Source organism: Xenopus tropicalis, chromosome 1, assembly GCF_000004195.4.
Source record: "Xenopus tropicalis strain Nigerian chromosome 1, UCB_Xtro_10.0, whole genome shotgun sequence".
Classification (NCBI taxonomy): Eukaryota; Metazoa; Chordata; class Amphibia; order Anura; family Pipidae; genus Xenopus; species Xenopus tropicalis.
In genome coordinates, this window is record NC_030677.2 from 126,758,137 (window position 1) to 126,784,974 (window position 26,838).

The window sequence follows — 26,838 nt, forward strand, 5'->3', positions numbered from 1 at the left end:
CTCGCTAGAGGGCCAGATTCGGAAGGGGGCACCATGTTTGCCCAAATATGTCCGGGGGTGTAGGCACTACCTGGAGCCTCCCCATAGCCTGACACTTACCCAGCAGCACTTTGTCATATCGGAAGCCTGTGTGAATGTTGCAAGCTTTGCATTTTTTCCACCGGGCTTTATCTGTGCAGGATGCTCGCAGCTTATTTTTCTCTCATCTGGAGGGGGGCTTGGCCCTACGTCATCTGGTCCGGGCATGCTGATTGGCTGGGGCGGATATAATGAGGAGGCGTGGGGAATTCTCTCAGCGCTTCAGTAGTGAGAGATCCGCAGGTGCGGGGAGAGCAGGGCAAGTTTGGAAGAAAGTGTGAGGGGCAAGTGCGGGAGAGACTGCTGCTATTCTCTATTGTGGCCAATACGCACACAGTGTAAGAACCCCAGGCAGCACCCATTAGTACAGAACGAGAATGCAGAGCTGTGCCAAGTCATGGGGAGTCCTGAGCAGGGCGCTGAGGCTGATGCCCGGCAGGGCGATGGGGTGCAAGAGAAGCCCTTGGGTTCGCCTGGAGGGGATGGAAAGAAGCAACAGTAGCCATGCTGCGGCAGGGGCAGCGCTCACTTCCAGCTCCCCCAGACACTTCGAGCTGCTCCTGCCCCGGCACGATGACTTCTCCGAGAGGCACATCGGCCCTGGGGACAAAGAGAAGCGAGAGATGCTCGACACCCTCGGTCTGCAGGTAGGTAGGAAGCCGAAATGGATACAAACTTTCCAGTAAGTGCAACTAAAATCGCATGCGATTGGTTTTCAGACTTACCAATTGCGTCAGGAGCGCAACACATGCGGCAACTGTTTTCTTTCTTGGGGCAGGGGAACCCGTAGCAGTATGTACAAACTCACACACACACTTGCACCAGTTACAGGCAGAATACTCTGACTCCGGCACGAAACTTATCAAATGGGGAAAAAAAGACTTCTCTATACTAGTTTCAACCAATGTGCCTGGGTGTGTATGTTCAACGCTAGCCATGCCTGGTTATTGTTTAAGCAACTAAAATCGCATGCGATTAGTTTCCAGACTTACCAATTGCGTCAGAAGCGCAACACATGCGGCAAATGTTTTCTTTCCTGGGGCAGGGGAACCCATAGCAGTATGTACAAACTCACACACACACTTGTACCAGTTACAGGCAGAATACTCTGACTCAGGCACGAAACTTATCAAATGGGGAAAAAAAGACTTCTCTAGTTTCAACCAATGTGCCTGGGTGTGTATGTTCAACGCTAGCCATGCCTGGTTATTGTTAAAGCAGTATATGAAAAGCCAAACGATTATATTTATTGCATAGTTGCAGTGAGTATATATAGATTTTTACTTCCCATCACACAGCCATTACATCTGAAGACCTGAACTATATACCTACTGCAGTTATGAGCAGCCAACCCCTGGGCCCTTCAGATGTTGCTGAACTACAAATCCTACAGTTTTACTGGGAGCTGTAATTTAGTGCCTGGGGGGTCCTGCATTTAGTGATTTCAGCAAAGCCCTGCAAATTGCATTTCATAGGTGTCCCTAAGGGCCCCTTAGGGGGATGTTTGCATCTGTGCCATTGTCCATGCATTTGTTTTCTGTTAACAGCCTAGGAAGGGCCACTTTATGTTTGTTACTTGTAACTAGCCTTACCCCACAGACAATGAGGATTAAAAAGGATTAAATCTTTAGTTCCTGAGTGCAGATTGTATTATTTGCATTGTGTGCTGCTGGCAAAATCATGGGTGGGTGGAGGTGGGTGCCCAGACAGCTGACTCTCATTTTGTTGGTAAAGAAGAGTATAGGGAAATGGAACATACTTCTAAAGTGGAAGCCCTGCCTAGTAACAATTTTAGTAAAAATATACCTAAAATATGAATCATTTGCTGCAGTAAAGTGGAAGGACCATTGCCAGCAACCTAGACAAGCTTTGTTCTTAAGATTTTTCAGATGAGTCTTATGTATTGCTGAACAGTATCATTACAATGTTACTCTGTATAAAAAAAATAAAAAAAATCTTCTTCTGGTATTAGATTGCATATCACTTTGATCACTTCTGATATTCTTTCCCTTACTTGTTGGATTAACACAGAAATAAAAAATAAACTAGTTGTAAATTGTGACTATATGTGTTCATTTACCATTATGCTGCCAGAGAAATTGCTTATGCATTGTTGATGCCAGCGGCAGAGAAGTCTATCTAGATTGTGTAATAACATGCCTCCTATAAATTAGCAATAATCTCCTCAAAACAAATGGGGTTTGTCATGTATCCAAGAATGACTATTAATTTGTTAACCAACAAAGGGGGGGTTATTTTTTTTCTTCTGTTTAACGAACAATGCCAGCATCCCCCGAAATCTTTTGTGTGGGGGGGGGGGTTCTGTGCATTGTTGTGTGATGGGACATCTCAGCATGGGTTTGTTGTGTTTGCTCATGCAGGGTATCGAGGAGTTGATTGACAAGACTGTTCCTGCTAGCATTCGCCTGGCAAGGCCTCTAAAGATGGACGATCAAGTCTGTAAGTTTCTCTGCAATCACTGATAAACTCATCTTCATATTTGTGCTCTGGCCCCTGCAATGCAATGAGCCCTAATGTAACTGAACATAAGGCAAACTGCAGTGTGAGTGCAAACTTTAGACCCTGCAGCTCCCAGGGCCAGTTCAATCTGGTTCGTTCAAGATGACATCAGAGAATAGCTTCAGCGGAGCATAGTTTGCCTTTGCATAACATTCCCTACTCAGGCTGGATAACACACTAGGGAAAGTGTCTGTCTCCTGTCTGTGCTCCCATTTCTGCATTATTGTATCCAAGTCTGTGCACTTACTGTTATTCATTTCAAGCAGCCAAATTAAGCTGCTTGCTTTGTATTAACCTTGCTCACTCCCTTTTTTCATTCTTGTTAGCTAAACATTAATTAAGATGCAGCTATATTTCACTGCATTAGCCACTTAGTATGTGTATCCGCTCCAAAAAGCATCTTAAATAATTAATGTGTTGTGTAGGTGCACTGTCATCCCATTCTGCTGGCATTGGATTGCAGTGCATTTAAATGTTGTATGTCTTCTGTTTCCAAGCAGTAATCTTACAATATATTTTTATTAAAGTAAAAGTAGCAGTAAATTTATTGGCAACTCCCCAATTAGATGACACCTTTAAAGAGATTTGTCATTTTTATGGTGTATTTTTTTTGTTTCTGAATTACACTGTTCACATAGCAAATTATTCACTCCACCATTTAAAATTTTTTCTTAAACCAACAAATATTTTGTTGTAATATTGGTGTGTAGGTGCCATCTCAGTGCCTGATTCTGAGCTTTCAAAAAGAGCCAGCACTACACATTAGAATTGCTTTCCGGAGCTGCTATCTTGCTACTTTCCCATTGTTCTGTTGATCCTTGGGGGGGAAAGGGGGTGATATCTCTCTTGCAGCGCACATGACTGTGGCATCCTGGGAAATGAAGAACATGGTTAGCTTCATGTGAAATTTCATAATTAGATATAAAAAATGCACCTTAGTGCCTGCTGTCCTAACGGTAAAATAGTTTTCAAAAGTATTATACAGTTTTCAACACAACCACAACTGGGGGTTGTTGGTGTATAACAAATATTCGTTATACACCAACAACCCCCAGTTGACCGTACCATTTATCATACTGCATAGGTTACTGATGTGCTTTATCAAATGGACCCAAAACTATGGTCTTCTAGTTCATTTCATAGAGTACAATAATTGCATAGTGGAATATATTACTGTATGTATTCATTGCATTTTGTCTAGCGTGTTGATCTAGGCATCGGAATGGATTTACTTTACAAGCAATGCTTTACTTCAACTTTCAGTACACTCTGCTGTGTTCCTATGACCTAAGCAATGCAGCATGTATGTGTTTACTTACAGTAGCTACTATGTAAAATTCCACTGGTATTACGAACGGTTATGGCGCAGGTAAACACTTACTTTTCACCTATGCATTGTGATAAATGCAGATTTATGGAGTCTCCACCTCCCCAAAATGAGACAAACCTGTATATATTAGTCTATAGTCATAAGTTCTCTAGTGGAAAGTCTCCCATAATACAGATATCGCCCATCTCACATTTTCATGCTTTACAGCAGTTACAGGTAAAGGAAATGTATTCATGCAAGAGAAAACTTGTAAAAAAAAAAAAAAACTCATGGCCGTTTTCTACCCAGATATGACTGAGAAGGCAAGAATGCTGGCGTGTGATCAATTCGATAACTCTTGATGAGATTTAATATGGTCAAAGTAGTTTGGTTAACTAATATCTATGCAGATGTAGCTGTTCTGACTTTTTGCATAGCTGGTTCTGAATATGTGATTTTCTATATAAAGGCACACCATTAGCAATATAGGGCTGAGTGCAGTGAGTTTTGAGAAGAATACGTGTGTGCTCTCCTCTTGGAGGCCCAGCTTTGATGTCAGTATGGGTATGCGGGGTAGTCAGTAGAGAATGATTTGAAGTGAATACTTGTTTGCTGTTCTAGCTATTCTTTGAACTAAGCCCAAATAACTATTATAGCAATGGTTTTATATATCTGTAACCTAGATATAAGCTTGATTTCTGCCTCATCCATGAGTGTTTGTAAGGGTAGCCATGCATTGACCAAGATGCCTGTTACCTGGGCAGCTACTATTCAATATGGCCATTTACAAAATCACCGAAGATTGATGATCTAAACATAATAAAATAAGTGGAAAATATGAGATGCCTTGGGTATCTCTCTTTCCCTTATTTCATAAAGCAGCAGTTTTTTTCATTTATGGTTAAGACTCAAGCTGTATTTTTATACATGGCTCAGGTTGCTCAGAGATCCTTAATGAAACCTTTCCTTATATCACTGTAGAATTTGGGCCTTTAATTGGACCAATTAAACAGGAATGCAAAGGAAACAACTCTTGCGAGGATTCAATATTTAGGTAGTTTCCAAAAATAAAGTCAATTTTGAAAAAGGAGAAGCTCTGGAATGATAGTACAGGTACAGGACATATTTTTTTCAGAATGCTTTGGACCTGGGTTTTTCCCGAACAGCTGCAGAGTTTGGGAAAAACATTGGTGGAAGGTCTGTCATGAGCTAGATGGCATAGTAGGGTAGTGCTGGTCTTTTGTAGTAGGGAAAAAAACTGAAAAGCAAAAAATAAACCAATAAAGAGAAAGTAATAAAACAAAAAGTAACTAGGATAAAAACAAAATCACAACTTGCATCTGATCCTCCCCTTTCCCTTAGTGTTACAACATGCTCTTTCAATAAGAACATGTTGTGCAATTATGATGACTTGGATGTCTTCAGGGTATATGAACAAACATACAGCATCAAACCAGTTTTCACCCAATTATACATTTTGATAACCAGTTCACTGCTTTTAAATGGCCATATGACCAACTAAGCACCCAATCTGCTGCTAAATGTTTGTGTGCTCTTGATTGAAGTAGGGGAAAAGGGGCCATCACTTTGGATGGTCAGTGTGTTTTAATGATATTGACCTGCATTTTTGAAAAACCTTTGATCACAATGGCCCATGAGCCTCACTGAATTGTGGAATATTAGTACCAGTAAACTAGAGTGTGTTTTAACTCTGTTCAGTTTCAACTTATGTTCAGTTTATTTACGTTCCATATATTTTACTGCATTCCAGGTGAGAATGAAATTCTTGAATCTCTCCAAAGCATAGCAAGCAAGAACAAGATCTGGAGGTCCTACATAGGCATGGGCTACTACAATTGTTCAGTACCACAGGCCATATTACGAAACTTATTGGAAAATGCTGGCTGGTAAGGTTTTGGAAGTTTATATTGTCTTTTTTTTTTCGAATACTGGCTGTTGGTAATAATTTTACCCAATGCTAACAGACTTAGGATGGGATGAAACCCTTGCTTCCTGTTTCCTAGCTGTTCTACAACTTTGCTGCATATGTTTATAAGTTTAAATGGTTCCATTTTTGAGACCTTGTGAATTAAATAATGCATCCTGTTCAGACTAAAGTCATGTTATGTAAGCAACAAACCATGGTAATTTTGTAAAATGCTTAAGGCCCACCTCCTGGGATCGTAGGATTCACAGTGCACGCAAACAAGCCAAGGCACACATACATGCTAGGCCACATCAGCCAATGAATGGACAGAGTTCTGTCTTTTCCTTCCACACTTCTTCCTGTTACAGTTAGAGCTGCATTATTTCTGGCCAAGTGATCTGAGGGAGCACACAGCCCATCACTAAATGGTGGATCAAGGGAAAGGATGTAAAAGGGGCAATATTTACTGACCGATATATTCCAGTTTATTGAGATTCTTTAATATGTCACTTAACATAATACAAAATGTAAGCATTCATTCTGGGGGTATAGTTTTCCTTTAAGCATTTTTCAGTTAAGCTTTGGTATGTTATAAAATGGCTTACTCTTAGCAACTTTGCAATTGGTGTTCATACATTTTCTTATTTTTATTTTTTTGTATTATTTACCTTCCTTTTCTTCCAATTTCCAGCTTTTAAATAGAGGTTGCTTACCCCAGCAGCTGTATGTTGCTGTGAGCCTATCTTTCTATTCAGTCCCTCTTCTTTTTATATTGCAGTCTCTCATTCAAACCACTGTCTGGTTACGAGGGTAAATAAGAGCATAGTGACCAGATAGCTGCTGAAACACCAAACTGTAGAGCTGCTGACCAAAACTGAAAAAACGCAAATTAAAAAAAAAAGGGCCAATTGCAAATTGTCGCTGAAAATTACTGTCTGTCATAGTAAAAGTTAATTTAAAGGGGAACTTCCTCTTTAAGTGGTCAGTTTTATTACTATTATGTTTAACTGCTTATATTCTCTACAGACCCTTTCCTATTTGTATTAAAATCTGACTGTGTTGTAGTTAAGCCCTATGAACCAGGTAGCAGTTAAACTCTCATGCCTGAGAGCTGCAAAACAAGAACATTTTAATAAAAAAAAACTGTCTATTTTGTAACTTTCACAATGAATAAGTTGCACGAAAGCAACTTGATATCTATCTTTTTTTCTGATTTTATTCTGTTTGTGATTTTTCAATCACAGAAAAAACTTGTGATAATAGGAAATTGTTTTTAGAATATTGTTATATATGTTCCTAATTGGAAATGAACTTAGAATACTGCTATCAGCATCATAACTAATTTTAAGAATAAGGTTAACTACCCATTGACATGTAGGCCTTATTAAATAATGGGGTTGAATTACGTTAAGTAAATAACTTTTTTAATATTATAGATGATTTGTCCAACTTGAAGTGCCAAAAGCAAAAATATGCAAGTCTTGTCCCTTGTCATCAACATGGTCATAAAACAATAATATATATAGATACAATAAAAAAGCATATAACACATCCATGTATATGTATATTGTAGTTTGTCTCCTGTCTTCACTGTATACTGTTTTTGCTTTATTGGAATCAAATTCTCCAATGTGACAATGCAAACTTTTTTTTTTTTTTTTTTTGCATTTTTTTTTATTCTGATTTTTGAATGGAACACATATGCGTCTTGCCTTTTTTGGATTCCATACCCTTTATTCTATACTGCTCGTATAGATTATGAGTAATAACAAAGGAAAGATGTGCTAACAGTGGAAAGGAGAGTGTGTTTGCTTCTTTCCCTAAAATACCATTCAGAATCCCATCTCCTAGGAAACCAGTCCAACAAATCCCAGTTTCGTGAGAAGAAAACAGATGAGAAAGGCTAAAGGGGATGTAAAAAACACTAGTGCTTATAAAAATGAGTGTTACAATAGGACTATTCATGCCCTAACATTTTCATTACCTTTCTCTTTTCCCATTTAAAAGTAAGCTGTTTTTGCATGCAATAAAGAAATCCTTAATTTTATTGTTACCCTAGCTGTACAAATGAATTGTATAAATTTGCTGGTCACTGCTTGGGATAGCTCTGCTTATGGCACACACTTGTAGTAGACTGATTAACACACAAAGAGGGATATTACATTTAGAGGTCACTATTACAGACTTTTCTGGTGTTTGACACTTATTCCATCTGCCTTGGTAAGTGCTGAAGAATGAATAGCTCCCAACTGATTTATGCAGGACAGTCCCTCTTTTGACAGCTCAACCCACAGTCCTGGATTCTTACTGAAAAGTCCCTCATTTCCCTTTGATCTCCTGCACTGAACACTAAAAAAGATACAATTTTAATTATAAAGTAGCTTTTGGCAGCTTTCACCTGCATTTAGATACATTGTTCCTCACTTTTAATTAAATAAGTGGGCATTTGGCAGAGAGCCCAGAAAAACTTAACAAGCCACACCTGCACTGAGATACATTGTAACTAATAAGCTAAACAGGTCTCTTGGGGGAACGGAGACTTTCAGCTTAAAGGGCAATTTCAGCTTTTTTTAACAAAACTGTAATAACACATGAAACAAGACCCCAAACCCCCAGAAATGTGTTCAAAATTTAAATAACCTGCCAAATTTAGCCAAATGGAAGTGGTATTTAGGCGATGTGGTTGCAAAAATGGGTGTGGTCAGAATATTTTCCGCATTGTGCGCAGCATTTCTTTTTGTCCCTCTTTCCATTTTCAAAATGGTGGGAGCTATAAAGAATGATAAGCTGTATAATAAGCCCTTTTCAAATTAAACATGTGTTAAGGATATATAAATGTATATTATTTAAACTGCATAAAGTATACTAATGAATCATAAAATTCTAGTAGCATGATATTACCTAAACTCTGTATTTGTAGAAAATCAATATTAACTGGACCATCCCAGGGTCCACCAAATAATGTCACTTAAAATGTCATCCAAAGTTAAGCAAATAACTTTGTTTGAATTAGCTATTGATTTAAGAAGTACTGCTCACAAACCTATAATTAGGACAAAAGGCAAAATAAGGCATTACGTATCATGGAACGACTATACACGCTTAAATCTGATTGGTGATCTAACAGGACCACCTTATGTTTCATTTTAACATATCATGTACAAATAATTAATAAAAATAAAGGACTGCCCACCAATCCGGTAGGACAGAACAACTAGGCTTCATGTCTGTTCTCTTGCATGCAAAGAATTTTATCCTACAGCTGACAATCCTTTTGCTGCACCACATTTAGACTCCATATTTTTGGACTTAACACATGAAACCCAAATTCCTTTTTCTATTAACACATGCATACCCATTACAAAGGCATTTAAAAATCCCAGCTGTCAATCATATATTGCCTGCCTTACGCAAAGAGGTGGCGCAGACGGTTACTTTCACTTTTCATTCAGCACTCCCAATCCCACCCCCCCTTCTCACCATCTAATTATATAGCCAGTAAAATGGCATTTGCATCAGGTCCCCCGTTCTGGCACATAAAAAAGATTTTGGAGTGATACAAAGCTTGCCATAATAACGTTGCCCACAAAATGGCACCTGCCTGCTTGCTGTCATTGTATAATTCCAATACTGAAGAAAACAAGATTTATATTATTTTATATAATGTAATAAGTTTATTTTGCTAGACATATAGAAAATAATTTGTAATTATTTCTTAGGGTGACAGGTCCCCTTTAAGGTGAACCAACTGACTGAAATAAGACACTTTATATATAATCATTTAAACTTTCTGTCCTGTTTCTGAAATAGCCAAGTTACTCTTCACTCTCCCCATTACTCTCTTCATTTTTTCTTCGTGCAGTAGGTGGAGTCAGGTTTTGATTGACAGTTAGGTCTAATATATCCTTTGGGGGGGGGGGTTGCACACTTTGACTAGAAGAGGTATGAGAGCTTACACTTACAAATAACATTGCATGTAGAGAAACAGGATTTCTGCCAATGTCGGTTATTTTGAGTAGTCTGGAGTTGGTTATATGAGTTACATCTAACACATCTGCTAGGAAAGAAAGCCCCACTAAAAGATGCATTAGAGTTTAGACCTACCTGTCAATCACAATCTGACCCCCACTTCTGCATGAAAAGAGAAAGAAGAGAGAGAGATTGGTAAGAGGGAAATAGTGAAGAGACACTTGATTATCCCAAACTGTGCAGAATGTTTAATTGATTATATTTAGAAATATGAAACTTAATATGAGATAAAGCTCATGTTGCATTTTAATTTTCATGTAGTTCCCCTTTAAGCCTCACAGCTGTAGGTGTCAGAGCTGACTCCTGTGCTTTATCTTGGCCATGCAGAGCTGCACATTAGGAAATGATTTGGCGGCGGCAGCAGCATAGATAGTTTATGGATAAATCATTTCCTCCAAATACTGATGACTGCAAGTGATACTTTAAGTTAAATTAGGACAGGCTAGCAGATGACTCCTGCTCAGCTAAATGTGATTACCTTGTAAACATTGTCTTTTAGGTTATGCAATGCCTCTGTTTGAACATTCTGTCCACATAAACAAGTTTTGAATGGTAAAAACTGATTAGTTGTGGAAACATAGTGCAGTAGGTGCCTGCAGATCTCACATGAAAATGGTCACATGAAACTAAATGTATCCTCATTTAACTTCCCAATGCTATATAAAAGCATGCCAACTCTTTCTCTTCAAAGCACTGAATAAAAAAGCAAGGGTTAGCATACATTTATATATCAATGGGGAAGTTTACCATATGGCTTATGGCTTACATATATGGCTTTGTCAGCTGTCTAAATGTAGCTTTGCTTGTAGGGCAGGAGTAGTAGGGTTTAAAATTAACTATTATTAATAATTTTTTAATATATATTTTCATTTTTGTCCTGCAGTTCTAGGTCTCGGTAGTTAAACTGTTCGCTAGGGCTTTGTTACCATAGCAGCTAGGCAGCAGTTTGGATGCCAGAATAGAAAATGAATAGGAGAGGACCTGACAGAAGAGCAAAAAAAAAAGTTTTTTGGTTGCCCGAGCCCATAGGTCAAACACCCAGATGCCATTAAAGAAACCATACAATGTATGGCCACTTTTTTATTTATTTGTCATCTGCTGGTGCATTTTGATCAGGTGACACATATCTAAAGTACATAATATTGGTCAGAACAGTTATACCACAAATGTTAACAAACGTATATGTACATGTGTAGCCAGCTTAATATAATTCAAAGTTAATTTAAAGGTCAACTTCCCTTTTATGCTTTCAAAAAGGGGGCGTTAAGGGGAAAAGACCTTGAGAAAATTAGAGTGCACTTTGGAAGCTTTGTTTAATGGAACAGCACTTTGTTAACCCTTAAGTTTAGGAAATCTTGTATCTGTTATACAGGCACAGATTTTTTCATTGTCTAATGCGATCACAGACACAGCCACAGGAACAATTACCTTTACATTAATGATCCTCACATAATTTATGGCTCATTGCGTTTCCTAGAAAACTGTACAGAATTTTCATGCAGGAAACACTTGGTCCTTTGCCATGAGCCCAACAAGCATTTCTCAATACTTGCAGAGAACTGTTTGTGCAGGTAAGAGATTGAAAGTCTTGTGGTAGTTTGAGCATAAGACTTGAGCTCATTAAACTAAATGCTTGTTGGATCTTTTCCATATTCTGTAGCCTTGCAATTAATTCAGGTGGATTATCTTGTTTGTAAATCACATGAAATCACAGACAATGCCAAAATTGTCAATAAGCTGGTTTATTTATTTAATCCATAAAGGCATTTAATGTTTTTTTTGTTTTTTCACCCTTTTTGGTTTACATGTTGAATATTTTATTCATTTTTTTTCCCTTGTGCATTAATTGTTAATACCTTAATAGTCCTTACTGTGTGGTGGCTTTTTTCTACATTACATTGCTCAGGAATGCATGGGTTCTCTATTGTTCCTTTTCTACTATATTGTGCTGTGAAGCACTTAAAGTACTTCACTTTGGTTCCACTGGTACAGGCTTTATAAAGGGCTTTCTTAGCAAGCATATTCTGTATAAAGGGCTTTTTTTGCTAGCCTATTCTTGATAAAGGGTTTTCTTAGCTAGTGTGTTCAGGAGAGGTGGAATGCAAACAATCCACCAAACTGGAATGCATATATAACTCCTGTGTGTAACAACCCTTATGATACTAATCTGTGTTTTATCCAATAATCAGTAACTGCATTTAAAGATATATTTCTAATAGTTTTGGAATTACAATGCTAATTTAAAAGAAGTCTGATAATAGTGGCCACCTGGACAGAGGATTCAGCATGGTTTTGGATTAATTGATAGTTTGTTGGGAAGAGCTTGTGCCTACAGGTGTGGTGCCACTATGCTATGTATTCCCTTCAATCAGAGTTGTGAATTATTAACCCCAGCTTTGTTAATTAGAATGCATGAGAACAAGGCAAAGGACAGGTTAAAATCATAGGGGGTACCAACACCTGACTGAATAAGTTCAATGGAACCATTGTGATTGGATGTCTGTGAGCGTACTACCCTCAAGGGTTTAAAGACAGGGAATTCCCTACCACTCGCTTGAGTGGTGAAACGTTTTCAAGAAAACTCCACGTCCAGTTGCTTTAGACTGAATTCTACCAGATACCGAACTTTAACAAAAAAGCTAGGTTTTTCATTCTACTGCACATTGCGCAGGATCACAAAGAGAGAAGACAAGAGGTAGACGATAACTTGCTTGAAGGTACCCTGGGCTGATGCAGTTTTCTGCTAACAGGAGCACCAGCCCAGGGTACCAGGTGAGTGATTGCACCCCCAGTGATTTGTACCTTTCCTTCTTTAATTTGTTTTTTTTTCTTATTTTATTCTCCTCAGTTTTTTTTACCACTCTTCAACTATAATTCATATCCCTTAGATTGCATTTCTAGCAATATAACCAATTCAGTGCACAACTTGCAAGATGCCATAAATGTTTCCAGAGTTTTTGCAGTTTTAGTACAATCCTAAAAATGTTACGACCTTATACACTTGAGTAATATTTCTTTTCCCTTTAGGGTTACACAGTATACCCCATATCAACCTGAGGTGTCACAAGGTCGTCTAGAGAGCTTGCTGAATTACCAGACTATGGTGTGTGATGTAACTGGTATGGATGTGGCAAATGCATCATTGCTAGATGAAGGAACAGCTGCAGCCGAGGCCATGCAGTTATGCCACAGGTAAAATCTCATTTTTAAAAAATTATTAAAACGGTGTTAATAACATGTAAGAAGACCATTTATCCTAAAGAATTTCCATGCATTTTGTTGCCACCATAAGTCCATACTCCATAAAGCAGCGCACTGATTCAGCTTTTTGCTTGTTTTTATTTAGACACAACAAAAGAAGGAAATTCTACGTGGACAGTAGATGTCATCCTCAGACAATAGCAGTGGTTCAGACAAGAGCCAAGTAAGTTAATATTGACTAAATGAAATCATCCACCCATAATGATCTGTCTCTATGCTATAAGAAAATGCAATAAATGAACAGTTTTTTTTTATATAATACTTTTGGGAAACATTTTTAAAAAATCCTTTAGTGGGTGCAGTGCATTTAAAAGTCAACAAAATGTTGGGTTAAGAATATTTAATACCTTAATAAAACTATCCAATTACAGTTAATAGTCTCTCTTGTAGTTATGTGGTTGAAGGTTCTGTTTTTGTTCTTTTTTTGGTAATGTAAGAAATGTTTTGTTTCAGTTATATTGGTGTCGTAACTGAGCTGTTGTTGCCTCATGAAATGGACTTCAGTGGAAAGGATGTCAGTGGGGTTTTGTTTCAGTATCCAGATACTAATGGGAACGTGGAAGATTTCACCCATCTCGTTGACAGAGCACATCAAAATGGAGTAAGAGCAATTTACTAGTTCATAATCCTATAAAGCACAGATATATGATCAGTATTCACACTATATAATATACACACACATAAATATGGGAAGGGCATAATGATATAGAGTGAAAGGGGTATCCTATTTGCAGAGAACATCCACACGGCACAACCACTCAAGATACTCAGTACAACTACACTTGATACCAATCCAAAGAAGCTACCCTTAGTACATATAATGTAATAGGATTGCACTTTCTTCCCATCTCTTTGATTTTAATTGGTACTCAGATAGTAAAAGTAACATTTAATGTTATTCCATCTTAAATAATCTATTTTCCTAAAATTGAGAATTGATTATAAGTCTGTACTTTTTTTTTTTTTCCCCTCATCAGACACTGGCATGCTGTGCAACAGATCTCCTAGCACTTTGTATTATGAGACCTCCTGGTGAATTTGGAGTAGACATTGCCCTGGGAAGTTCACAAAGATTTGGTGTGCCTCTTTGTTATGGTGGTCCTCATGCAGCATTCTTTGCAGTGAAGGAAAACTTGGTGAGAATGATGCCAGGAAGAATGGTCGGTGTGACCAGGTACGAAATGACCGTGTACATAGTATTACTATGGAATGTTCCTTCTGAAAATCTACTCAACCCACCCCTACCCTTACAGTGTGTGCATGCATATCTTTGTAAATGATTAATTTTAAAATCTCAGATACACAGTGCTTGCTGAAGTTTATTTCATGCAGTTTTTGAGCATCAAATACTGGATAATACAGGAGCTATATAAATAGTCAATGCAGGTCAAGGTAAAAAGAGTGGATTAAACCATAGAAGAAAATGTTTTTCTTCAACTAGCAACCCACAAAGTTGAATCAAGCCAGGCCATTATACTATATGTCAACAAAAAAGCAGAGATGCGTAAAGTCTAGAATTCAGTATTCAGCTCAGCTGAATCCAAGCCAAGTGAAGCTTCACAGAACAAAACACAGCAATTTGTTACAGCCGACGTAATTTTATTTTTCTAAAGTCTGAATATGTAAATTAGGATTTGGATTCATTTTCATGTTCAACCTAATCTTTCTGGGAGGATTCAGTATTCGACAACATAAAAGAATACATTCGGTGCATCCCTACTAAACAGTTGGGTGTCATTTATAAAGACTGGGCAGTAACCCATGTCAACCAATTAGATATTTGCTTTCATTGCTCTACCTGCAGCTGGATGAAAAAGGCTAACCACTGGTTGTTATAGGTTTGTATGTTTGCACAGTCTTTATAAATGACCCCCAGGGAGTCTGTCTTTTGTGTACATAATTTCTTTATAATATACTTTCAGAGATGCTGCAGGGAAAGAAGTTTATCGCCTTGCACTTCAAACCAGAGAGCAGCACATTCGCAGGGATAAAGCCACTAGCAACATATGCACTGCACAGGTATCCAGTGATAACTCCGATGCCCAGAGAAAAGATTTACATTTGTGTTTACCATTTTGTATATTAATGTAGAATATTTTTTATGTAATCCATTTAGGCCCTTCTTGCAAACATGGCTGCAATGTTCTGTGTTTATCATGGACCTAATGGCCTAAAGCACATAGCACGGAGAGTACACAATGCCGCCATCATTCTAGCAGAAGGTAATCCTGATTGCATGTAATTTTTAGACTTGCAATTTTTTCTGTCTTGATTTTTTATGGTATATTTTTTATTTCTAAATTACACTGTTTACATAGCAAATAATTCACTCTGCCATTTAAAATGTTATTCTTGAACCAACAAATGTATATTTTTTTAGTTGTAATATTGGTGTGTAGGCAGCCATCTCATGAGCTTTCAGAAGGAGCTGAATTACATTAAAACTACTTTCAGGTCACCTAATGTTTCTCCTACTCCCATGTAACTGGAGGAGTCCCAAGCCAGACTTGGATTTCTTAATATTGAGTGCTATTCTGATATCTACTGGGAGCTGCTATCTTGCTATTGTTCTGCTTATCGGCTGCTGGAAGGGGGGGTGATATCACTCCAACTTGCAGTTCAGCAGTAAAGAGTGACTGAACGTTTATCAAAGCACAGGTCACATGGCTGTAGCACCCTGGCAAATGAAGAATATGGTTAGCCCCATGTGAAATTTCAAAAGTAAATATAAAAATCTGTTTGTGCTTTTGAAAAACAGATTTCAATGCAGGATTCTGTTTGAGAAGCTCTATTAACTGATGGATTTGAAAACCTATTTTCCCATAACAGTATTCCTTTAAAAACACCTCACGGTGTCGGCTTTTACCTTGATGATATGTCTTTAAACATTATGACGTAAAAGCATATTTTAAAAAGTAATATGAATGGAAATGGAAACTGTAGAAGTTTAGTTAATTTTCAAACAACCCCTCCACAGTCCATAATAAAATAAACCTAGGCAGGCACAAGTAGAAAGCTTTCCAGTATGTTAATGCAACAAAGAGATAAAATTGCAAATTTTTTAAAATAATATATATTGTGCAATGTGTGGTTTCAGGTCTGACGAGAGCTGGGCATCATTTACAAAATGAAATGTTTTTTGACACTTTAAAAATACATTGTGGTTGTCCAACAAAAGAAGTTCTTGACCGGGCAGCACAACGCCAGATTAATCTTAGAGTCTACAGTGATGGTTCAGTACGTACTTTCATTATCATAATTTTTCTTTTAAGACCTATATTTAATACATGGGATTAAATCACATCCATATTTTGGTTTAACAGCTTGGGGTGTCACTTGATGAAACTGTGAAAGAGAAAGACCTGGATGATCTTTTATGGGTGTTTGGCTGTGAATCATCAGCGGTAAGTGTGTCTGAGTGCAGATGTTCTTAGTCTGCACCTTGAACCAACAGGTTTAGTTTTAGTCTGCTTAAGGGCAGTCAGATTTGTGTTTATATATATATAATATAATATATATTTTTTTTTTATTTTTTTTTAGATCTGTTTTTTTAAAATTTGCTATATCTAACCCGCCTTTAGTTTTATGGCGATGCAATACACTGTAGGCGTTATCTTTGCCTGTTAGATTATCACTGGCTACAGCAGTGCTGTCCCACTTTTTACCAATTAATTCTCATACTGATTAAGTAAATTTTCTATTTTCTGGGTGAAAACTATTGTAATTTAGAGAGATCTGCTTAGCAGTCATAACTATCTTTCATTTGATAACCAGTGCAGAATGTGCAGCGCACCATCCTGTGTCATTTCCCTTTTGTATCAGTCCCAGTTCGTTACCTCAACTGTGTTTCGCTCATAGGAACAAAACAGAAATCTGTAAGGTGTTGTATCAAACAGCAGTTAGATTATTATTTCATTGTAGAATAAGTTCCATAAGGTTTTACCAATTATACTTTTTGGCATAGCACATTTTACCACATTTTATAATTATCGTAAAAATTTGCTCTTCTGTGATGTAAACGTTAAACAAAATGAATTGGTAAGAGTTAAGTCCAAAATATGGTCCTTTGCAGGAACTGGTAGCTGAGAGCATGGGAGAAGAAACCAAAGGCATTTTGGGCACGGCCTTCAAAAGAACAAGCAAATTTCTTACTCATACTGTGTTTAACAGGTGTGTCTTCCTACTCATATGCCCTCCGCTTTTCTAAAAGAGTCACATAAGATTGGTAAGGTCCTTTTTTCTAAGATGTTGGCCATGAATTGGAGATGATTTCCCTGCAAAGCTCTCTTGCTTTGAAATATGATTCAAATGGATTTACATAGCACTACATGAGAAAGTGACCAACTGCAGTGTTGGATTGGATAAATTTCATTATTATCATCATCATTTCAATAATTCTGCCAGCGGGAAGGCTACAGCTTTTTAAGTCTAAGGGCAGTGGCACAAGGGGAGACTAGTCACCTGTGATAAACCTTCCCTATTGCGGGCGACTAATCTCCCCAACATGTCATCCCACCGACAACAATGTAAATCGCCAGTGGAATGGCACATGCATTGCTTCAGTTTTCCGAAGTTGCCCGGTCACCACTGATTTACATTCTTGCTGGTGGGATGGCATGTCAGGGAGATTAGTCGCCCACAATTGTGAAGATTTATCACGGGCGACTGATCTCCCTGTGTGCCGCTGCTTTTAGGGCTCTGGCACACGGGGAGATTAGTCGCCCGCGACAAAACTCCCTGTTCGCGGGCGACTAATATCCCCAAGTTGCCATCACCTGCCATCCCACCGGCGAAAATGTAAGTCGCCGGTGGGATGGCACACGCGGCGGCGCGATTTCGGCAAATCGCCGAAGTTGCCTCGCGAGGCTTTTTCTGCAATTTCCCGAAATCGCGCCGTCGCGTGTGCCATCCCACCGGTGACTTACATTTTCGCCGGTGGGATGGCAGGTGATGGCAACTTGGGGATATTAGTCGTCCGCGAACAGGGAGTTTTGTCACGGGCGACTAATCTCCCTGTGTGCCAGAGCCCTAAAAAGCTGTAGCCTTTCCACTGCCAGAATTATTTAATGATGATGATTTGGAGCGATCAGGCCCATATACTTGAATGGTTATCTAGTGTCAATAGACTTTTTTTGTTTTAACTGTTACTGCCTCATCCATTTCTCTTATTACAGTTTAACTATGTTTTCACTTCCCCCCCAAAAAAAACCAAATTGCTTTGTTACAAAAGTGTCAAGATTAGCATTATTCTCTGGCTCCCAATGATAATCCCATTGAGCTACTGTATCTTTTATTCCTCCTATCTTCAGGCAATCACCAAACTTACTTTTTCTATTATCCCACTTGTCTTCAAATTCCAAATTTCTGATGTTTCTGTTGCAAGTAACAACATTGCTTACATAAATGCTATTTGGCTTGCCACAAAAGACGACCTATTAAATTCTTCTCTCTCAGCTATCATTCTGAAACCAACATCGTCCGCTACATGAAACGACTAGAAAACAAAGATATTTCACTTGTGCACAGTATGATTCCTTTGGTAAGATGCTTTGTACTATTTTTCTCAAAATATTTTCTTAGTCATAAAATAGTTTTGATTTTTTTACTTTTGTTGTACCAACAGGGATCCTGCACAATGAAACTTAATAGTTCTTCTGAACTTACAGTAAGTGATGTGCTTTTATCTTTTTTTATAATAAAAGCTAAAGTAGAAAATCAATAAATGCAACTTGTAATTATAGTAATTACAATTATATTGCCCATTTTGATCAACCACCAATGCAATAAGGGTCCCTAGGGAGGCAGTGTGGACAGGTATCCCACAGGGTTGCAGTAGGACTGTCTTCTCCTTTTTGTCTTGTGTGTGTATATATGTCTATTCACAAGGTTTTGTATTGATAGTGGTCACAGCCCTGAATTTATATTCAGTGTGTTCTTTCTGGTCTTCTGCCAAACCATAAAATCAGTGTTATTTGGCAATCCCTTGAGAATGGTATCTGGCTATTTGGGCCATGGTCCATCATGTAAGAGTTAGTTTGGACAAATCTTCCCCTGCAGGATATTAGAACTAAGGTGTGTGAAGATTAAGGTGACATATAGCCTAAGTGAAAATCCCTTCAGTAATGAATACTATATGCTACTGGTTTTTACGCTGGGCTAAGAATTATGATTATGTTTAAAAATGGCCCCTTAAATAAGTTGAATACAAATTGCTACAAGCCGACCAGACGGCAGACAAGGAAGGACCGTGGCCAGCAGCAATGACCCACAACCTCACCCGTCAGACACACAATGTCACCTAAAATCATGTTCCCAAAAGTTATCAAATATCTAAGGTATAATGTTTAGAAACTGCCAACCTGTATGTCAATTGCTCATGTGAATTCAACAATAAAAATATAAATTAAAAAAAAAAAAATGGCCCCTTTGTTGGAGATCCCTATAGATCTAGCATTCTATTCCAGAAGCTCATAAGTTAAGGTATGCTTCAGGTCCCTATCAGGTCCACCTAGCTGCTGACTGGTTCCTATCCTACAGTGCAGTGTGCTGAGTGCTGCCTGCTCAACTGTGCAGCCTGGGAAAGGAGGCAGTAGGAAGTGCTGGGTTTTGAAGAAATTTTCAATAAATCTTCCCAATATACTAATGTACTGGCACATTAGTATAATATACCGGCACATTCTTGTTTTGTTATACAATGCTTCCTTTAATACGGAAAGGTCGATGGTGCAGGGTGATTAATTTGTCTCCCAGAGAGTCTCATCTGGTGAATGATTTCAAGCATGAGCAGATCTGTACTTTCCTTGAGGTCAATGTTATTCACGGTCTAGTAGCAATGTAACCGGTTTTGTTCAAGTCCAATTACTGTACAGGTTTATGCACTTGAAACTGTAATGGTGCTTACTTCCGTCCCAGTATACCTCTAATTATTGTGTGTTTTTGGTTTTCCTTCTTAGCCAATTACTTGGTCAGCTTTTGCCAATATACATCCATTTGTGCCTCTAGATCAGGCTCAAGGCTATCAACAGCTATTCCAAGAGCTGGAAAAGGATCTGTGTGAAATAACAGGATATGATAATATATCCTTCCAGCCAAACAGGTAAGAAAGCTTCATTTTCTGTTTGCTCTGTCTGTCTGATTATCTGCATAAACAAAATTGTTGTATGCTATATATGCTGTATTTCACTTTGCAGATGTTATATTTGAAACAAAACCATAAATGCTACCTAGTGATTGGTGTTAGAGGTCTTTTTACCATATCTATTACCATATCTGTGTAGTTTTAAATGTTATTGTGTTGGCTAATTACAACGTGTCCCAAAAAGTGTAAATGAGAAAATACTTTCTCTAGTAACAATCTACTGATCTATCTTCTTTTTATACACAAACTCACAGTGGAGCTCAGGGTGAATATGCTGGCCTGGCTGCAATCAAGGCTTACTTAAATGCTAAAGGAGAACACCACCGGACAGTAAGTGTACTAGACTGTTTTATCTGTATCACTAATGCTGCAGGCTATTGACAAACAACTAAGCAGCTGTCGGAGAACCAGCACTGTTAAAATTTTGGCTCCGTGCAGAAATTCTTAGGAGTTAGATATTTGATCCATGTATTTTTCATGCAGCAGACTTGTGGCTAATTTTTGACTGCTTGCTATAGATTACTGCAATGAATGAATTTTACTTAGTGCAAGTAAAATTTGAACCTTAATGTAGTAAGTGTCTTGCCAACCCAGGAGCCTTGGTCCCGCCCCTGCACCTTTCCTCATTACTGTGGCACTTTTCCTCAGTTGCGCTCACAACTTCTTGGTGTGCCCCTTGGTAAAAATTACATCCTCTTTCCCCCACTCCATTTACTGTACTTACTTGTTTCTTGGGGTCTTGTAGGGATCATTTCTAGACAGTCATTTTTTCTATTATAGCTCTCTTCTCCCATCCATTTTTTTTCACATTATTGGGGTAGCCTGCACAATTAACTTACTCTATGCTTTTTTTTTTTTTAATTACTTTTGAATACAGGCTGCAATGACAAAGCTTTAGTAAAAATCTCAAAATAGAAAGCCACAGACATAAAAGTATAAAAGTATCTATTTTTTTAACTAAGTAATGCCATAAAATTTTGCAACCTGGCAACTCAACCCATTTACTGGGTAGAGGGTTAGGTGTATCTCTGGCTGCTGAACATTGTGGTGAAGGGGGCGCACTTAATGTTAAACTAGCCAGTGGGTAATTTTTCCCTTACCAGGATAAATCAATCTTACGCCGCTCTTATGGCAACATGCCTGTCCCTGTGTCACCCCAGATAATAAAGTTCTAATAAAATACACCTTATGAACCATATCAGGCAATAGAGAAATATTGTACCAAATATATAGTATTACACCTACAAAAAGCCAGAGTGTAGCTGGCATTCAGTGAGCTGTGTGTGGAGCTGTGTTCTTAATGTTAGTAACTGTATATCAATCTGTGCTATACACATAAATTTACAATGTGTTTCCTCACATTTAGGTTTGTTTAATTCCTAAATCTGCACATGGAACTAACCCAGCAAGTGCTCAAATGGCAGGGATGAAAATTCAGCCAGTGGAAGTTGATAAAAATGGAAGCATTGACCTTGTTCATCTGAAAGCTATGGTAATTCTTGCCTGCAACTTATTCTCTGTGTTTGTATTTGTTTTTCTCCACTGCACATGTCCCTGCTGAATAATAATAAACTATACATTTGGTACCCTGGAGTGCTCACGACAAGCAAGAGATGCTTATTGTAATTTTTTTTCAGTTCTCTGTTATCTACTTTTCATTTAACATATTTAACGGAAAGGGCACACGGGGTGGATTGTCAGCCAGTAGATAAGCGCAGGCTGAATATCCACCCATTATGCTTAAAACATCTACTTGTCCTGCCTGCTCCCAAAAGCATTGAATCCATCAGGGTGCAGACACATGCAGCCTATATGCGCCACCAAATGCAGACTTGGCATTTGTTGGTGGATACCAGCTGTGTGTGCTTGCACCTGGGCAGATACAGTGCTTCTTGGGTGCAGGTACAAGTAGAATTTTTAGATAGATATAATATAAAAATTGTAACATTATGCCGATTGCATTCTTAAATATAGCAGTTTTTTCAACAATCGCATTGTGCATCAAATGACAAATCCTTTGTGTAGTTTACAGATAAGACTTTTACTACCTGTTCCATTATTATTATCTATACAACTACATCTCACAAAGGATAAGAACTGTCCTTTAAAGAGAGGTATAGTAATAAGGTATAGTGGCTTCTGGCAGAAAGGTAACTTGTATGCATGTGTTTTTTTTTTACATTTTAGGTGGATAAACACAGAGACCACCTAGCAGCAATAATGATTACATACCCCTCAACTAATGGGGTTTTTGAGGAAGATATAAGTGACGTGTGTGACCTGATTCATAAAAATGGTGGCCAGGTTTATTTGGATGGTGCCAATATGAATGCTCAGGTAAGTCTCACTTTCATGCTAATCCTTAATGTTCTTATCTCCTGTGCTCAGATACAATTCAGGACATAACTCAGGAGTCATGATTTTTATGGTGTCATTTTTATTTCTAAATGACACTGTTTACATAGCAAATAATTCACTCTACCATTTAAAAAATTTATTCTTGAACAACATTGGACACTTATGCATTACCATCAGTACTTTACTTTGGGTGTACAAAAGTTCTGGCTAGTGATTATAATTATCTTTAAATTATACCAGGATGTTTGATCTTTCACTTAAGTACTATCTTGTTTTTCTGAACAGGTTGGTTTGTGTCGTCCTGGGGATTATGGTTCTGATGTCTCTCACTTAAACCTGCACAAGACATTCTGCATCCCCCATGGTGGTGGTGGTCCCGGCATGGGGCCCATAGGAGTGTAAGTGAACTGAATTCCTTTACATCCTCACCCCAATCAGCATGATCATGAAACATGGCTTGCTATCAGAACTTTTTTTTTTTGACTCTACATGTTTGTGTAAATGAACGTTGGCATACCAGTTTGGGAAGTGGCAGATCCCCATAAGACCTATCTGGGCAGTCCCCCAGGGCTATTATTCAAATTGGGTCCACTGTCACAAGGAGGCAGAATGTGGGCAGAGCAGGTTTGGGTTGTGGTGTAAGAAGTAAACTGCCCAGGAAGATATTCTGTTCAAGCATTGGGGAGTGGTTGGACCCCTTCTTAAAGAACAGAATATGGGGTATGATTGTATATAATAACTAATGACATTTATTTTATTGCAGAAAGAAACATCTTGCCCCTTATTTGCCTAGCCACCCAGTCATTGCTCTTCCAAATGACAATACTGCCAGTTTGGGAACTATTAGTGCTGCACCATGGGGCTCCAGTGCAATCCTGCCTATCTCCTGGGCTTACATAAAGGTATTTTTTTTATTTATGCTAAGAATGTGGCAATTTAACACATTTAACATGAACAGCAAGTGAGTAAAGAGAGTCCAGTAGGGTTGGTAAACTCAAAAATGTGCAGCACATTTTACTTCAAACTGCTGTTTTGTAGCATGGGTGTTAAAATGAGAGATTTCCTTAAAAATTAAATTACCTTTTGTGTGATGTAGGCATTGATATTCTGAAATAATTGCCAACCACAAAGTTTGCAAAGTACTGATCCTGATTCATCCAAATTTTAGTTTTCAGCTGAATAAATCCTTAGTAATGTGACTTGACAGGTCAATATGACCGTTTTGATAGACAGATGGTTACCATATACTATTTTACTGCAATCTGGCTCTACAAAATACAGCACTTTCAGTTTTTGTAGAATTCAATTCCATGTTTGATTTCTCTGTTTATTTTCTAGATGATGGGTGCAAAAGGACTTAAACATGCTACAGAAGTTGCCATACTGAATGCCAACTATATGTCAAAGAGACTAGAAAAGCACTACAAAATCCTATTCAAGGGAGCTAGAGGCAAGTGGTGGAAGTTGGGCATATGTACAGTGCATTTCAGCTCAAATCATAAGCAATAAAAAAACAGACTATTTAATGGCAGTTGCCTGGACCTGTAGGTTCAAGTGTTTCTCATAGACACAAAAAATATTTTTTTTTTCACTGGACTGGAAACTGCTTAGACAACAAAATACTTATTATTATTGGGTAATAAGTTCATTTGAAGATGTAAAATTTGTTATACTTTGTGTAGTAATTTTAGTTTTTTCTTCAGGGTTCGTAGCTCATGAATTTATTCTTGATATAAGACCCTTCAAGAAGTCTGCAAACATTGAAGCAGTAGATGTTGCCAAGCGACTGCAAGACTATGGTGAGCTAAAAAGTGAAAAGATTATTTTATGGGGCTTGAACTGTGGCACATCCCTTTGCTGGGCAACCCAGTCAGCATTGCAAATATTTTAGAAAAACAAAATTGTAGTTTTCTGATTCATTTACTCAAAAGTTCTTCTGATTTGGCAGTGAACTCTGTTTAAGTAAAGCTGTTGGAGGGATGCTGGGAGTTCAACATATGAGGGGGAGCTGTAGGATGCAAACTCTGAGTTAAGAAATGGGTAAAGCTAAACTTTTTTTAAAAAATTCTTTAATTTTCTATATTCCAGGATTTCATGCACCCACAATGTCCTGGCCAGTGGCAGGAACTCTAATGATTGAGCCAACAGAGTCGGAAGATAAAGCTGAGCTGGATCGCTTCTGTGATGCAATGATTGGCATCAGGCAGGAAATTGCTGATATTGAAGAAGGGAGAATGGACTCAAGGATTAACCCCCTAAAAGTAAGTTTTCACCATTAATAAATTTAAAACATTTCTAATATGTCATATATGCTAAGCACTATGACCAAATATATTTATTAGTTTTACACATGAATAGAACTAAAACACCTAGCTGTAGTCCTACATATTTTGCCTGTCCAAGAAGAGAAGTTATCATACCGCCAGTTCTGAAGCCTTGGCACCTCTTGGTGAAGAATCATTTACATTACATTAGGTGAAAATGCCTTTCCCCCAGCATAAATGGATGGCTTCTTGTTCTTTGTACATTTCTGCCTTCTACTGTTAAATTTGTTTAAAGATCAACAAATAGGTTTAACATATTTGAGCTTTACCATGTAACCAAGTTTCAAGTGAAAATACATGTTTTAAATCTGTCTGTTTCTTTCATCCAAAAACCCGAATTTAATCTTTTTAGTGTACTATGCATCCTAGTGCCTGCTTCTGCACCACTTCAAAGATCACTAAATTTGACATTCTGATTTCTTTTTATAGATGGCTCCACATACATTGACTTGCATAGCATCTTCCAATTGGGATCGTCCTTATTCTAGAGAAGTGGCTGCATTTCCCTTGGTATGTGACCTTGTAAATAGTAACTGTATGAAGGTGTCTGCTTACCTTGTAGAACAAACAGTCAGACTTATTAGCAATACTGTAGGAATTCCTTAGATTTCCCTTAAGATTTTTTTTCTTAAGAATTCACCAATCAAACTATTCAAAATACATAGTTATTGACAAAACTATTGGAAGTTTATCTCTGACCTCCAGTTCAGGTCATTCTTTCAGTCAAAATAAAGTATAGTCAGTCTCACAACATAGCTGACTAATCTAGCTCCTTCTGAATCTAATCTAATTAGCTTTGTTCCATTAAGGGCTCTGGAACACGGGGAGATTAGTCGCCCGCGTCAATCTCCCCGAACTACCATCCCACCGGCGAAAATGTAAGTCCCCGGTGGGATGCCACACACTGCGCAGGCAATTTTGGCAAATCGCCGAAGTTGCCTCGTGAGGCATTTTCGGCGATTTGACGAAATCGCCTGTGCAGCGTGTGCCATCCCACCGGCGACATTTTCGCCGGTGGGATGGCAATTCGGGAGATTAGTCGCCCGTGACAAGGGAGATTTGTCGCCCGTGACTAATCTCCCCGTGTTCCAGAGCCCTTATAAAGCCCACAATTGTATTAACTGATAGTAAATCTACACTCATGCCTTTTAGGGTCAAGACACACGGAGCTATTGGTAGAAGCTACTTGTGGCTACTAAAATAGACAAGGCTGATCGTTTACTGATAATTGTCTCTACATGTGTTTAAGCAGAGGCAATTCACAGTAATGTCTATTGCAGGGTATTTTCTGGCATTTAATAGCTGCTACTAAGTAGCTGTGTGTCTTCACACTTAAGAAAAGCTTTTTTTATTATTAATGGACCTTAACACATTTTCTTATTTCAGCCTTTTGTCAGACCAGAGAGCAAATTCTGGCCCACGATTGCACGAATTGATGACATTTATGGTGATCAGCACTTGGTCTGTACTTGTCCGCCAATGGACGTCTACGAATCTCCTTTTACAGAACAGAAGAGAGCTTCCTCATAACCTAGATTGCTTCCTGCACCCCCTCCCCGCCCCAAAGTCTACAGACCTGCTGTTAACCACACAACAAAATGGCTTTTACAATTCTCCTTGGAGGTTTTATATACTGTGTATATTTATATATATATTTTATCAGACTGTGTATACTGTTAGTCAAATTTGTGAATGTATTATACAGAATGGAAGTAATTAAACTTTTTATTAAGGTGCTTCTTTTTCTATTATAGTTGCCATGGATTGTACATCTCTAAGAGTGATATTTAGAGTTGTGTGTTTGTGAATTTCCTCTCTATGTATACTGAATGAGTGAATGGGTTCTGCGCGTGTGACCATAACCCAAAACAATTTAATAAACTATTTGATCACA

General features: G+C 38.2%; 1 protein-coding gene across 1 annotated transcript; it reads left to right on the forward strand.

The window, feature by feature from the left end:
- Nucleotides 1–281: 281 nt before the first annotated feature.
- gldc (glycine decarboxylase) lies at nucleotides 282–26,838 on the forward strand. The gene is made up of 25 exons (XM_002934179.5): nucleotides 282–725; nucleotides 2,460–2,538; nucleotides 5,679–5,814; nucleotides 12,891–13,055; nucleotides 13,210–13,287; nucleotides 13,578–13,725; nucleotides 14,102–14,298; nucleotides 15,047–15,143; nucleotides 15,241–15,346; nucleotides 16,222–16,361; nucleotides 16,448–16,528; nucleotides 17,197–17,294; nucleotides 18,579–18,663; nucleotides 18,748–18,789; nucleotides 20,078–20,220; nucleotides 20,517–20,592; nucleotides 21,629–21,754; nucleotides 22,450–22,599; nucleotides 22,906–23,018; nucleotides 23,384–23,522; nucleotides 23,959–24,070; nucleotides 24,324–24,419; nucleotides 24,709–24,881; nucleotides 25,374–25,454; nucleotides 26,331–26,838. The coding sequence occupies exons 1-25, from the start codon at nucleotides 456–458 to the stop codon at nucleotides 26,472–26,474; spliced, it is 3,075 nt and encodes a 1,024-aa protein (XP_002934225.2). The 5' UTR covers nucleotides 282–455; the 3' UTR covers nucleotides 26,475–26,838.

What these genes read in the sequence shown, in the direction of transcription:
- gldc (XM_002934179.5), top strand. Translation starts at nt 456, where the DNA reads ATGCAGAGCTGTGCCAAGTCATGGGGAGTCCTGAGCAGGGCGCTGAGG. An exon ending in AGAATGGTCGGTGTGACCAG is followed by an intron (nt 14,299 to 15,046) that starts GTACGAAATGAC and finishes ATATACTTTCAG; the next exon opens with AGATGCTGCAGGGAAAGAAG. An exon ending in GTGCCAATATGAATGCTCAG is followed by an intron (nt 22,600 to 22,905) that starts GTAAGTCTCACT and finishes TTTTCTGAACAG; the next exon opens with GTTGGTTTGTGTCGTCCTGG.